The sequence below is a fragment of the Bufo bufo genome, chromosome 7 (assembly GCF_905171765.1).
Source record: "Bufo bufo chromosome 7, aBufBuf1.1, whole genome shotgun sequence".
NCBI classification, from domain to species: Eukaryota; Metazoa; Chordata; class Amphibia; order Anura; family Bufonidae; genus Bufo; species Bufo bufo.
The window spans coordinates 38,147,963-38,161,177 of record NC_053395.1 but is presented as its reverse complement, the minus strand read 5'-3'; the positions used below and the strand labels follow the sequence as shown (position 1 = coordinate 38,161,177).

The 13,215-nt window shown below is 41.4% G+C and overlaps 1 protein-coding gene across 1 annotated transcript in view; it reads right to left on the bottom strand.

Annotated features, from left to right (window-relative positions):
- Positions 1 to 13,215, bottom strand: part of LOC121008167 (cytochrome P450 2K6-like) — a 247,802-nt gene that overhangs the window by 201,735 nt on the left and 32,852 nt on the right. The window contains exon 4 of the mRNA XM_040440558.1: positions 10,625 to 10,785. Within this exon, the coding sequence (XP_040296492.1) occupies positions 10,625 to 10,785 (161 nt within the window). The remainder of the gene's footprint in view (positions 1 to 10,624; positions 10,786 to 13,215) is intronic.

The window sequence follows — 13,215 nt, the reverse complement described above, 5'->3', positions numbered from 1 at the left end:
ACATATTAGGTATCGCCGCGTCTGTGACAACCTGCTCTATAAAAATACCTTGCCTCACAAAAAGTGTAATATAGAGCAACCAAAAATCATATGTACCCTAAACTAGTACCAACAAAACTTCCACCCTATCCCGTAGTTTCTAAAATGGGGTCACTTTTTTGGAGTTTCTACTCTAGTAGGGGTGCATCAGGGGGGCTTCAAATGGGACATGGTGTCCAAAAAACCAGTCTAGCAAAATCTGCCTTCCAAAAACCGTATGGAATTTCTTTCCTTCTGCGCCCTGCCGTGTGCCCGTACAGCAGTTTATCAGGGCCATAAATAATGAGTTTTGTTTGGCTGTTAACCCTTGCTTTGTAACTGGAAAAAAAATATTAAAATAGAAAATCTGCCAAAAAAGTGAAATTTTGAAATTGTATCTCTATTTTCCATTAAATCTTGTGCAACACCTAAAGGGTTAACAAAGTTTGTAAAATCTGTTTTGAATACCTTGAGGGGTGTAGTTTCTTAGATGGGGTCACTTTTATGGAGTTTCTACTCTAGGGGTGCATCAGGGGGGCTTTAAATGGGACATGGTGTAAAAAAAAACAGTCCAGCAAAATCTGCCTTCCAAAAACCATACGGCGCACCTTTCCCTCTACGCCCTACTGTGTGCCCGTACAGTAGTTTACGGCCACATATGGGGTGTTTATGCAAACTACAGAATCAGGGCAATAAATATAGCATTTTGTTTGGCTGTGAACCCTTGCTTTGTTACTGGAAAAAAATGGATTAAAATGGAAAATTTGCAAAAAAATTGAAATTCTCAAATTTCATCTCCATTTGCCAATAACTCTTGTGCAAAACCTAAAGGGTTAACAAAGTTAGCTAAATCTGTTTTGAATACCTTGAGGGGTGTAGTTTCTTACATGGGGTCACTTTTATGGAGTTTGTATTCTAGGGGTGTATCAGGGGGGCTTCAAATGGGACATGGTGTAAATAAACCAGTCCAGCAAAATCTGCCTTCCAAAAACCATATGGCGCACCTTTCCCTCTACGCCCTACTGTGTGCCAGTGCAGTAGTTTACGGCCACATATGGGATGTTTCTGCAAACTACAGAATCGAGGCAATTAATATAGCATCTTGTTTGGCTGTTAACCCTTGCTTTGTTACTGAAAAAAATTGATTAAAATGGAAAATTTGGCAAAAAATCTAAATTCTGAAATTTTATCACCATTTGCCATTAACTCTTGTGGAACACCTAAAGGGTTAACGACGTTTGTAAAATCAGTGTTGAATACCTTGAGGGGTGTAGTTTCTATAATGGGGTAATTTTTGGGTGGTTTCTATTATGTAAGCCTCACAAAGTGACTTCAGACCTGAACTGGTCCCTAAAAAGTGGGTTTTTGAAAATTTCTGAAAAATTTCAAGATTTTAAGCCTTGTAAAACCCCCAAAAAATAAAATATCATTCCCAAATTGATCCAAACATGAAGTAGACATATGGGGAATGCAAAGTAATAACTATTTTTGTAGGTATTACTATGTATTATAGAAGCAGAGAATTTGAAACTTGGAAATTTGCAATTTTTTACAAATTTTTGGTAAATTTGGTATTTTTTTTATAAATAAGTGACACTGGTCAGATTTGCAAAAAATGGCCTGGTCCTTAAGGTGAAATAAGGCCGTGTCCTTAAGGGGTTAAGGTAAATGGCAAATTAGTAGAGGATGGAGCTAAATCAATACATGGAATAAAGACCATGTCCCCTTCCGCTGAACCTGTTATTACTTGAGCAATAATGAGGTTTCTTTTCAAGTCTTTAACAAAGAGGCGGGTTCCATTACACAATCCTCTTTTAGTGTTTATATTTCTGAGGAGCATAATTATTGCTCCCTTTCTAAGGTTCAGTTTATGCCTCGGCATTCCTGTTGGAGTTAACTCATTAAGAAACTCAATAGGATAGTTCTGCATATCTTCCTCAGTTGAGTCATCAATCGAGTTTGAGCTGAGGAATGTCACAGTATCTCCTTCCAAAATGTTTAGCACCTCTTCATTTATGCTATCAACATCAGAATTCTTTGGGCAAAGAATAAATTTTTTTGTTATCTTTGAGACATCAGCAACTAAAATTCTTTCTCCAAAAAAGTTGTTGACAATATTTCCTGTACAGAAAATTTTTGAAGGGATTTCAATTATGTCTTTAGGCAAACAGTCAATGTGTGGTGTATCACCATTGCCAACTTGGATCAACCAATTGCTGAATTCAGTATCAACTGAACGGATATTGTTTGTAAGGTTAAGTATTTGGAAGTTTTGCCACAGTTTATTATACTTTATACATGCTTCAACAATTTTTGTCCGGTCACCATAAGGAACCACTGGAAGTGTTTGCCGAAAATCTCCACCAAGTAATAAAACTTTTCCTCCAAAGGGTTTCTGGTTATCCATTATTTCTTTTAGCAGTTTGTCAATCACTGTAAGAGCAATAGACGGGGCCATTGTACACTCATCCCAAATGAGCACTGTAGATGATCTCAAATTTTCAGCATCAGCAGAATTGAGACGCATATTTGATATTGAGTTCTCAACTATCGGAACAGGTAATTTGAACTGAGAGTGGTATGTTCTTCCACCCTCAAGAAGATTGTCTGCTATACCTGTTGAGGCTACAGGGAGTGCAATGTTACCTTCTCCACGAACTGTGCTGAGAAGGGTTTTGTAAAGATACGTTTTACCACTACCTCCTGGACCATCTAAGAAAAAACAACGGTTGCAAGGGTTGTCATTTTTGCTTGCAGACAATATTTTTTCTGAAGCTCTTTTCTGTTCTCTGTTTAATGTTTTCTCCATTTCTTCAGCTCTGTATTTTTGTAATTCCTTATCATACATATTCCAAAGTTGATCAGTATTTGGCATTGTGGAAGGCATTTCAAAATCTTCAAAAAAAATTTCCACGTAGTACCAGAATGTTGGCTATTTCTTTAAGTGCGATTTTCCGACAAATTGTACAATCATATTTTAGAAAAAGTGCATTCATATTTTGTAATGACGCAAAAACGCAGACATATGCAAATAATTCCCTAAGTTTTGGCATTGTAAAGTGGACAGCATCTTCCAGACTGTTCTCCCACACATCGTCATCATTAATAAGTCCTTTTGCTTTTGCAGCCTCTTGGAAAGTGGGATAGACATTACCATGTACTGTCCTCAGATCTTCAAAGGATACTGCACCAGCCACATGCAGCAATAGTAGACGCAGACAGTAACGCTCTGCATCTGATATTAAGTTTACAGAATACATTCGTCCAATAATTTTTTCTGCACCACGTTGACGCAATTTCCAACAACAATTTTGAGATTCAAACACATAATGCAAAAGAATGTCCGAATATAATATATTCTTTGCTTCCTCATTTTGTTGATTCAATTTGAACCAAGCTGTCAATTGAGTATCATGGTTTAAAGCTCTCTGTACCGCTGTGGTAATGTCATTTGGGTTGAAAAAAACTGATTGTTCTTCAGGCAGATGCACTGCTAATCTATGGGTGGTATGGGATTGATAATGCATTTCAAACCCATGCAAATGCCATGCTGATTCTGGAGCACTGACATACCTAGAATTAATAAAGGTGTTTATTTCATCATGATTCAAAGTACCTTGTTCTTGAATGACAACATTTGCACAATCATGACCTTTGTACACATATTTAAAAAGGTATTTGACACTTTTCACTGATGCACAAACTTCCACATTAATGTGGCAATTGTACTTCAACGCTAAGTAAGGATTATAATGGTACAACCCAAGAATTATCAATATTCTTTTCCGTTAAGAATTATCGTTTGGCCTGTATTTCTTCTCTTGTACTTTGGATAGCCATTGCTATTAGCAATAGTTTTTTGTTGGAATTCCTTCGGAAAATCCTTACAGCATTTGTCATTTGTCATACATGGAGAATTAGGATTGAGTGCTCCGCATGGTCCATGAATCATATGCTTTGTTAAAATTGCATGTAAGCGAGGAGTGATTTCTATGTTAGGGATTTCAGCAGAGACAATTTTATCTATCAGTTCTTCATTTTTTGGTTTACAGCTTTCTTTAAGAATGAGAAGTATGTGAGCATGTGGTAAACCTCTCTTTTGAAATTCTATCACGTAGACCATTGCTTTTGGGACTCCAAAAATATGTTTTTTACTGATGTCATCAATTAGAGCTTTGAGTTTTAGGTGAAATACTCTTGCAACTAAATGTGGTTGTCCATCAACAGTTTGTCCATGTTGTAGGTTATGTACAATCTCTTCCCATTTGGGATTGCATGTCATTGTAATAAAAATATCTGGTTTTCCATTTTTTCTGATAATTGCCATAGCATCTTGATAATTTTGTTGCATGTTTCTGGGGCTCCCTGCAAATGAAGAAGGCAAAATATACATTTTTCCAGGACTCAGGCCTGCTTCATTGGCTTCATTAAACAAATGATCCATTAATCCAGAGTATTTTTCAACACACCATTTAGGCTGATTTTGACGTATATAATTGAGTCTGCTGGCTTCTGTTTTTACATATGCATCAACTATATATTGCTGTGTAAGGCGGTCTGCATTTAAAAAGGGATTAAAATCCTCTCTAATGGAAAGACGGTAACCGTAGTATTGCATTTGAGTGACTCTAACTCTAGGATTCTGTGACTGGTTTGGTACATTTAAAAAAGCTTGTGGTCTGTTTTGCAATAGAATGTCAATTCCCACACTTTGATCCCCATAGGGGAATAACAATGGATAAACCATGGGTTCCAAATTAGGATCAAGGACACTAATTCTTAGCGTTTTTTATTTATTTGTATAATCTTCACTTGGTTTGCAGTGTATAAGAAGATCTCTTTCAAGTGGTGGTTCTCTATCATCATTTTGAAAAATAAAAGCAACCTCATTATATTTTGGTGCGTTATAGCGCCTTTGGTCATTTTTGCGATCTTGTACTATTGTTATGGACACTTCCTTAATAACATTGTCATTTTTGGCGGCATTCTCTTCATATTCTTTTTCAACTTGGTACAACATTTTGTAGGCCTCGGCAAAAGGATTGAATTGTGCCATAAATGTACTTAATGTTTGCATAAGCTCTGTATTTATTCCTGAGTTGGCAGAAATTTGCATTCTTTGTTCTGCAGCTTCAGAGGGATCTAAAATGTATAATTGTGCAAACTGTCTGTTTTCACCCTGTTGAGGATGCAGTGTTCCTGCTCTGTGACAAATCGAACCATAGATTCGAAAACAGTATGGCCCATAGCCAGAAGGCGGACTAATGTTAGCTCCCATAGATGCAAATGCTAGAGCACTCTTTATTGACCTTATATTTTGCATGAAATTTTTGCTGTAATGATGCTGACCCATCATGAGCTGCTGTATAAACGGATTTGTTCGAATTGGTTGAAGATTTACTTTTCCTTTTGAGCAACACTGTATAAATTTTTGATCAGATGGTCTTTCTCCTTCAAAATGTTTTGCTTGACAAAAATTGCATATCTGATTTAAATCTCCACATGTGTGGGGTATAATGTTACCCTCATTAATATTAACTATATCATTTATCATTGCCATTCTTTCTATTGTTGCCCGGGATTCGTTATTTTCCACTCGTTTACTTCGGGCCAGTCTCTGTAATTGTGCTTGCCGCAAACATTGGAATTGTCGTTCTTCTGATGTAGGACTTGCTCTCCTAGCTTTTTCTCTTTCAGCATGTCTCTTACCTTTTTGTCTTTCTCTTATATCATTTATCCTCTCCTGTGTGGCTGTTGATAAATGTGTCTGTTTGTAGATCTGTTATCCTGCCTATTTTTATTGCTTGTTGCTGATGTAGTGTTGCTCTCCTAGCTCTGTGTGCTTTCACATTTTTCTGACACTCATTTTCCTTTTCTTCAATAGATTTGATCATCTTTGTCTTTCTCTTAGAGATTGTTTTTCACGCTGATTTTCCTGTTCTTCTATAGATCTATTTGCTCTTCTGAATCTTTCTCTTTTAGCGTTTTTGTGACACTCATTTTATTTTTCTTGAATTGATCTATTTGTTTTTTCTTTGTTTTTCAGCCTTTCTTTTTTGATTTTTACTTGCTGACTTGACTGTTTCTCCAGGAGAATTTGGTTATGTAGGGTTTCATTGTCTGTGTCTTTTGTCCTACTTGATGTGTCCTTTTTTTGGGGTGGCATGTTGTTAGTAAAAAGTCCAAGTAATATAGGCTTGTACTTTTATAATTTTATAATATTTTCTCTTACTGTAATACTGACTTATATGTAGCTGTAATATGCATCACTGGCACTGACTTTTGGCTGAGACTGCAGGCACTGTGACTGGTGGCTGATATGACTGCCACTGACTGGTAGTGCTGAGACCACTTGCACTGTTACTGGTGACTGATACAGCTGTCACTGACTGGTGGTGCTGAGACCACTGGCACTGTGACTGGTGGCTGATACAGCTGGCATTAACTGGTGGTGTCGAGAGCACTGGCACTGTGACTGGTGGCTGATACTGCTGGCACTGATTGCTGGCACTGACTGGTGGTGCTGAGACTGTGGGCACTGTGACTGGTGCCTGAGATGGCTGGCACGGACTGGTGGTGCTGAGACTGCAGCTGATGGCTGAAACAGCTGGCACTTACTGGTGTCTGAGACGACTGGCAGTGCCACGTGGTGCTGAGACTGCTATCACTGTGACTGGTGGCTGATACGGCTGGCACTGACTGGTGGTGCTGAGACCACTGGCACTGTGACTGGTGGCTGATACAGCTGGCACTGACTGCTAGGGCTGACTGGTGGTGCTGAGACTGTGGGCACTGTGACTGGTGCCTGAGATGGCTGGCACGAACTGCTGGCACTGACTGGTGGTGCTGAGACTGCAGCTGATGGCTGAAAGAGCTGGCGCTGACTGGTAGCTCAGACGACTGGCAGTGCCACATGGTGCTGAGACTGCTGGCACTGTGACTGGTGGCTGATACGGCTGGCACTGACTTTTGGTGCTGAGACCACTGGCACTGTGACTGGTGGCTGATACGGCTGGCACTGATTGGTGGTGCTAATACGGCATGCACTGTGACTGGTGGCTGATAGAGCTGGCACTAACTGGTTGTGCTGAAACCACTGTCACTGTGACTGGTGGCTAATACGCTTGGCACTGACTGTTGATGCTGAGACTGCTGTCACTGTGACTGGTGGGTGATACGGCTGGCACTGACTGCTGGCACTGACTGGTGGTGCTGAGACTACTGGCACTGTGACTGGTGGCTGATACAGCTCGCACTGACTGCTGGCACTGACTGGTGATGCTGAGACGGCAGGCACTGTGACTGGTGGCTGATAGAGCTGGCACTAACTGGTGGTGCTGAGACCACTGGCACTGTGACTGGTGGCTGATAGGGCTGGCACTGACTGCTGTTACTGTGACTGGTAGCAATGATTGATGGCTGGCAATTATTGCTGGCACTGATTGGTGGTGCTGGCTAATACTGCTGACAGCAGCTGCAGTGTGTATCTGAGAGCAATTTCTGTCACTGTGCATGTAATGGTGGCACTTCTTATGCACTCTGCTTCTTATGCACTCTGCTCCAACTGACACCACACACCATAAGAGGCGGTTATTGGCCAGCGGCGCAGTTGTGGGGATGGTGTGATTGGACAGCTCCATGCTGTGGGCGGTCCGTACAGCGTGTGGTGCGCCGTGTGTTTATTGGCTGGCACAATTGTGGGCGGTCCGGGCGGCGACTTTGATTGGACGGCCGTGCTGCTGTGGGCTGTCCGGGCTGCATGTGATGCGCCGTGTTTTTATTGGATGGCGGCGCGGTGCTTTGGGCGGTCCCTGCTGTGTGTGTGTGGAGTGTGTGCTGATTGGTTTGTACGCCGCTCATACGCACTTCACTAATCGGCACACACGCACGGACAACATCCCTGAGCACGTACACAGGGCTTTTATTAGTATAGATTACTGTTATTGTTCTTTTTGCATTTTGTATAGATGTATAAGAATTTATATTTTCTTAATACATTTCCTAAAAAAAACATAAACACCAACAAAAAACTGGTCCCATAATAAACAGTAAAAACGCACCCCCAATAATAGTGCGTTTTTTGGAACAATGGAAAGTTTGGTTTCTATACCTTGGACAAAACTAATAATGTGCAATCATATACAAAGGGTATATATTTTACTTTCATTTTTATTATATTTTTTTCCCATTATTCTAAAACTATATATATTTTTATAATTTTTCTCATTATATATTACAAGCATAGATACATAACAGTGACAACTGTTTTGTAAATGTTACAATATATAACTATGTTTCTATTTGTATCTCCATACTTATTTGTTGTGTAAATTACAACTTAATTTCTTCTCAAGTACAGACGCACGAAATAACATGTTCAGGCTTTATCCATGTCTTGAATTCTAGAAAGATACCTCCCCCTAATGATGGGCTATCAGCTAAAATGGAGACTTGCGATCTATTCACTGCAGGCCACTGAGGAAGGAACACGTAGTTCCGAAACGCGTATGGTCAGAAGCTGACTGCCGTTAACTGACGTCTATTACATCCCTTAGGGGCAATATACTCCTGTGAAAGTGTCGAGAGCCTTAAACCGGCAGCGCTCCGATATCAGCGCAACCAACTCCTCCATAGCTGTTGAACGCGATATCCTCTGACCACGTGGGACGCCACTCGGGGAGTCAGCGTGTCACAAACAAAGATACAGCGCAATGGGGAAATTAATTATAATCTTGAGACACCAACCTCTGTTTAAAAACCCTCCTAGTTATACGAGGAACTACAAATAAGCGGTCAAACTTACTCACACAACGTGACTGATATCCAGCTGTCCCTGCGCAACAATCTACAGGAGGGGTAATGTAATACCTCACAGCTATATTGTTCGCTATCTATCAGTTAGGTAACAGCCATATTGCTACATTGACTACCAGATTGGTTATATTTTATATTGCAATCATTGCTAAAAGGAGAACACTTGTGAGCATATTATGCCTATTCTACTGCAATTGTGTAGACCTCAACCGAACAGTCCACCATTTGAGCAAAACTGTAATATATTTATAGACATTGCAGCATATCAGCAAGACTCCATTATAAAGAACTGTGTGTGGAGAAATATATATGTACAAGATTATACCAATTGCTGGATGTTTGGACTGTGGCCTGGTTAAAACACATATTACTTTTTAAATATATTTATATATTTTTTATATTTTTATGATTTTTCTTAGTTGATCAACTAATGACTATGGGTATTTTATAGTGTTTGGGATCTACAATCATGTCTGTTTAGATATTTATATCATTTTACCTTTTACATCTTGTCCATCTATGCATTTGCCAGATATTTGAGCGCCTCTCTAATATATTTATTACTTATCCTCATTCTTCATATATGGTAAAGTGAACTGTAATGCCCCAGAATGGCATTACCACTTCTGCACCTCACTACTATCTCTAATGGGCTGATGTCATTCTATGCATTTATTTCCAGGTCCTATATAATGTGCATATCTCTTTCCATGTAACTGTTATGTTCAATTGTAATATGCCTGGTTCACCAGCAGGTGGCAGAATAAATGGCAGGGCTACAGGGACAGAGAGTGGAGCTTTCCTTCCATTCTAACAACTCCCTCTGTGGTGTGGTGGGCATGTCCCACTGCCTGCAGGAAGGGTGGGGACCAGTGAGTGTTAGTACAGCTTACCCCCTGCTAGGGGAAAGTTGATTTTTTTTTACCCCCTGTTAGGGAAGAAAGCAGGTGCACATCCCTGTTGGACATGTCTTGCCCAGGCCAGCTGGAGCACCTTCAGCTCAGATGGACATGGAGGCAGAAGCTTGGGTTCTCAGGAACCAGGAGAGAGAGAATCCCTGGTATAGCATAACTCTGAGTCAGACTACAAAGTGAAGTTGCAGCACCCAGAAAGAAAGCTGAATTATACAGCCAGCCTGTCAGCACAGCAGAGCCAGAGAGCAACAGATGTAGCAAAGAGGAGTTTGCCTGCCACAGTTAATGTCAAAGCCTGAGTCTTTTTGGAGAAACGTTTAATGAAAGTAAAGTTGTTATCAACTTCATCAGAAAGTCTGGACTCAAGTTATTTCTTCAAATCCCTCAATTGTTCACCCTATTTTTCTGCTTTGGCAGTACACCGCCTGGAGTCCAGCATATCCAGGTAGGAGCACCATGACACGTGCACAAGCACACTTAAAAGGACATTTAGGTTACCCTACACCACACTGACATTCCTACACCTAGGTACCATCCACAGTATCTCTAAAAGGAGCCCTGTGACCTTGTTTCTTCACTGCAACTGGCGTCACGAAAAACATGTACTTTGAGGGACCCCAAGCTGTGCACCCGTTGACTGCAGAACATTATTCCATTTATAAAACACCTAGACCAGTGATGGCTAACCTCCGACACTCCAGCTGAGGTGAAACTACAACTTTCAGCGTGCTCCATTCATTTCTATGGAGTTCTGAGAACAGCCAAGTGTGCATCTTGGCAGTTGTAGTTTTACTACAGCTGGTGTGCCGGAGGATAGCCATCACAGACCTAGACCAACGCTAAAACACTGAATACACAACATCAGTACGTTTTCTTACCACCACTTTGCGTGTACCAAACAGTTTGGCATTTTCATCTAACAATCTGATTAATTTTCCAAATGTTGGGTCATCATACTCAAACCTGTTCCCAAAGATAATCGAGCAGATTACATTGGATACTGCACTGTTTACTAACAGGTGTGGATTAAATTGTTTGCCTAGAATAAGAAAAATATAGAAATCATATAAAAAGAGTGAAAAAGATTATATTCTATGAAATGTCATTACTGTTAATTTATGGTCTGGAGGAGCTATATGTTTAGTTGGTGATTTGATCACCAGTATTTAGAGTATATGTAAACAAGGTAGTAATGGTGATTTTAGGTTAAAACATAACTTTTAATATATACAAGATTAGGATGAGTCCCTGAATGCTATAATGAGAGATAAAGAAAAGAGTGCATGATGGCACCAGGGATACAAATGTGCTAGGTGCACGGCGGCACCCTTAAATAATATAGATGGGTACACGGCGGCACCTTAAATAACCAGTAGGTCCTACCGTTATGGCCCCGGTCCTCTGGTCTCTGGAGATGTCCAATGCAAGAAGATTTTGCTGTAAAGAAGAGCAGAAGGGGTCCGGCGGGGATATGAGTGGGTAAGGGGTACCTAGACAGCCCTAATATATGGGTGCTATCTCGCCCCTAGCGTCCTATATACGGAGCACCCGTTCTGAAAAGAACGACCCCGTCCGGAACCTCGCCCTTCTACTACTTGGCCCTATTGTGCCCTAGTGTAGCTAGTCCCTACACGCATGTTTCATTTTTTATATAAATCTCATCAGGGGAATATTAGGCACACGTAGAGGGGCAGTGTGATCGAATGACGTGCAGTGTTGGTAGCTTATTGTCAGCAGACAGCACATACGTCATATATAATTTAGGATGAAAAGGTGACACAGGTGATACTTAGACGTATTGGCCTTTAGTAAGGGCTCTAGTCATGTATCAGGGCTGGGTACTTGCCTGAGATATAAAGACAGAGTAGAGGGGGTCACCTGGAGATGGTCCGGTCCCTCTCTTGGAGCGCAGCGGCGTGTCCAGAGGCCGTGATAGAGCCTACTTGCCGGCAGTCGCCCGCTCCTATTTGAACACCATAATGCCTCAGAACGAGGCTTGGAGCACAGCGTGATGACGTCGGCGCTGCCGTCGATGCGCTCACGCATGCGCTATCAGTGCTATGAGAGAACCCTGTTCGGCCTCAGAAAGAGGCTTGGAGCGCAGCACAGTGACGTCAGCTGAGCAGCCGACGCAACCGCGCATGCGCTACCCATGCTGAAGGTAACCAGCATAGTAAGTCTACTGACGTATTCAGATGCCGTTACGTCATTTCCAGTGGCTGAGGATTATGTTCTCCGCCCGGGACACATGTTGTCCACCAGCCAGTGTTTAGTTGGTTGCCAGGTAACGGGGACTCTGTATGACAACCATGAATTAGACACCGTCTATAGCAAATGCGGTGAATATTAATGTGACATTTTTTGCAAAATAGATAAATTAAAAGTATTCTGGTCAATAGTGCACAGACACGGATGCATAATGAGCAATACATAATAAATGGATGCTCTTGTCCATCAGGATGCACTTGTCAGAGTTTTGGCATCTAATAGACAATTTGTTTGAAAGGCTTCAAGGCAGATTGTTTGATATCAGTCAATGCCAGTATCGTCACAGGGACGTACCCTGTATCTGATTATTATTATAGTGGGCCTAAGAGCTACCCTCTAGAGGGTACGATTCCTGTGCTCCCACGGTGTTGGCAGCTTAGACCTTGCTATGTCGTTTTTCTTTTTCTTTTGTTTCCGTGAGGTAGGTGCGCTCTATATGAGGATTCCTGTCAAGGGGTGCATGTTATATGCCGTCTATCCGTTGACGTATGCTGTTTACATGAGTTGTATTCTTCTCATGTCTCGTTCAGCCGGCCTGTCCGGGTCATATAGGGATATGTCACCCTTGGCGTTAGATGGCTAGTCTAGTGCTCATTAAATGAAGCAGCCGAAGCATAGTTGCTCATTTAAGCCTTGGGGGGCTGTCGTCCGCAGCGTGTGGATCCAGCGTGCTTCATGTTGAAGGAGCATGCGATCCCAGTCACCTCCTCGCACAGGGGGGGGGACTACCTCGATGCCAATAGCTTTTATACTGCGTGGGTCGCCATGATGATATTCATGTATATGACGTGATACAGCCGTATCTTTTTTATTGGTGATATCCCCCAGGTGTTCGCCAATCCGTCTACGCAGTTCACGCTTCGTTTTGCCTATATATTCAAGGGGGCATTCACATGTGATTCTATAGATGACACCCCTACTGCGGCAGTTTATGAAATCCTTAATTCTGAAAGGTTTTTGAAGGTTAGTGCTGACAAATTCTTTACATGTTTGTATTGTACTGCATGCAATGCATCCACTACACCTAAAACACCCTAATGGCTTCCTGTCTAGCCAAGTTCCTTTTGTAGTTGATTTGTGGTGGCTATGTACCAGCATATCTCTAAGGCTATTACCCCTCCTGAATGTAATCTGAGGGTAATCGAAAATCCTTTCTTTGATGTCAGGATCCATCATTAGTATCGGCCAGTGTTTTTGTAGA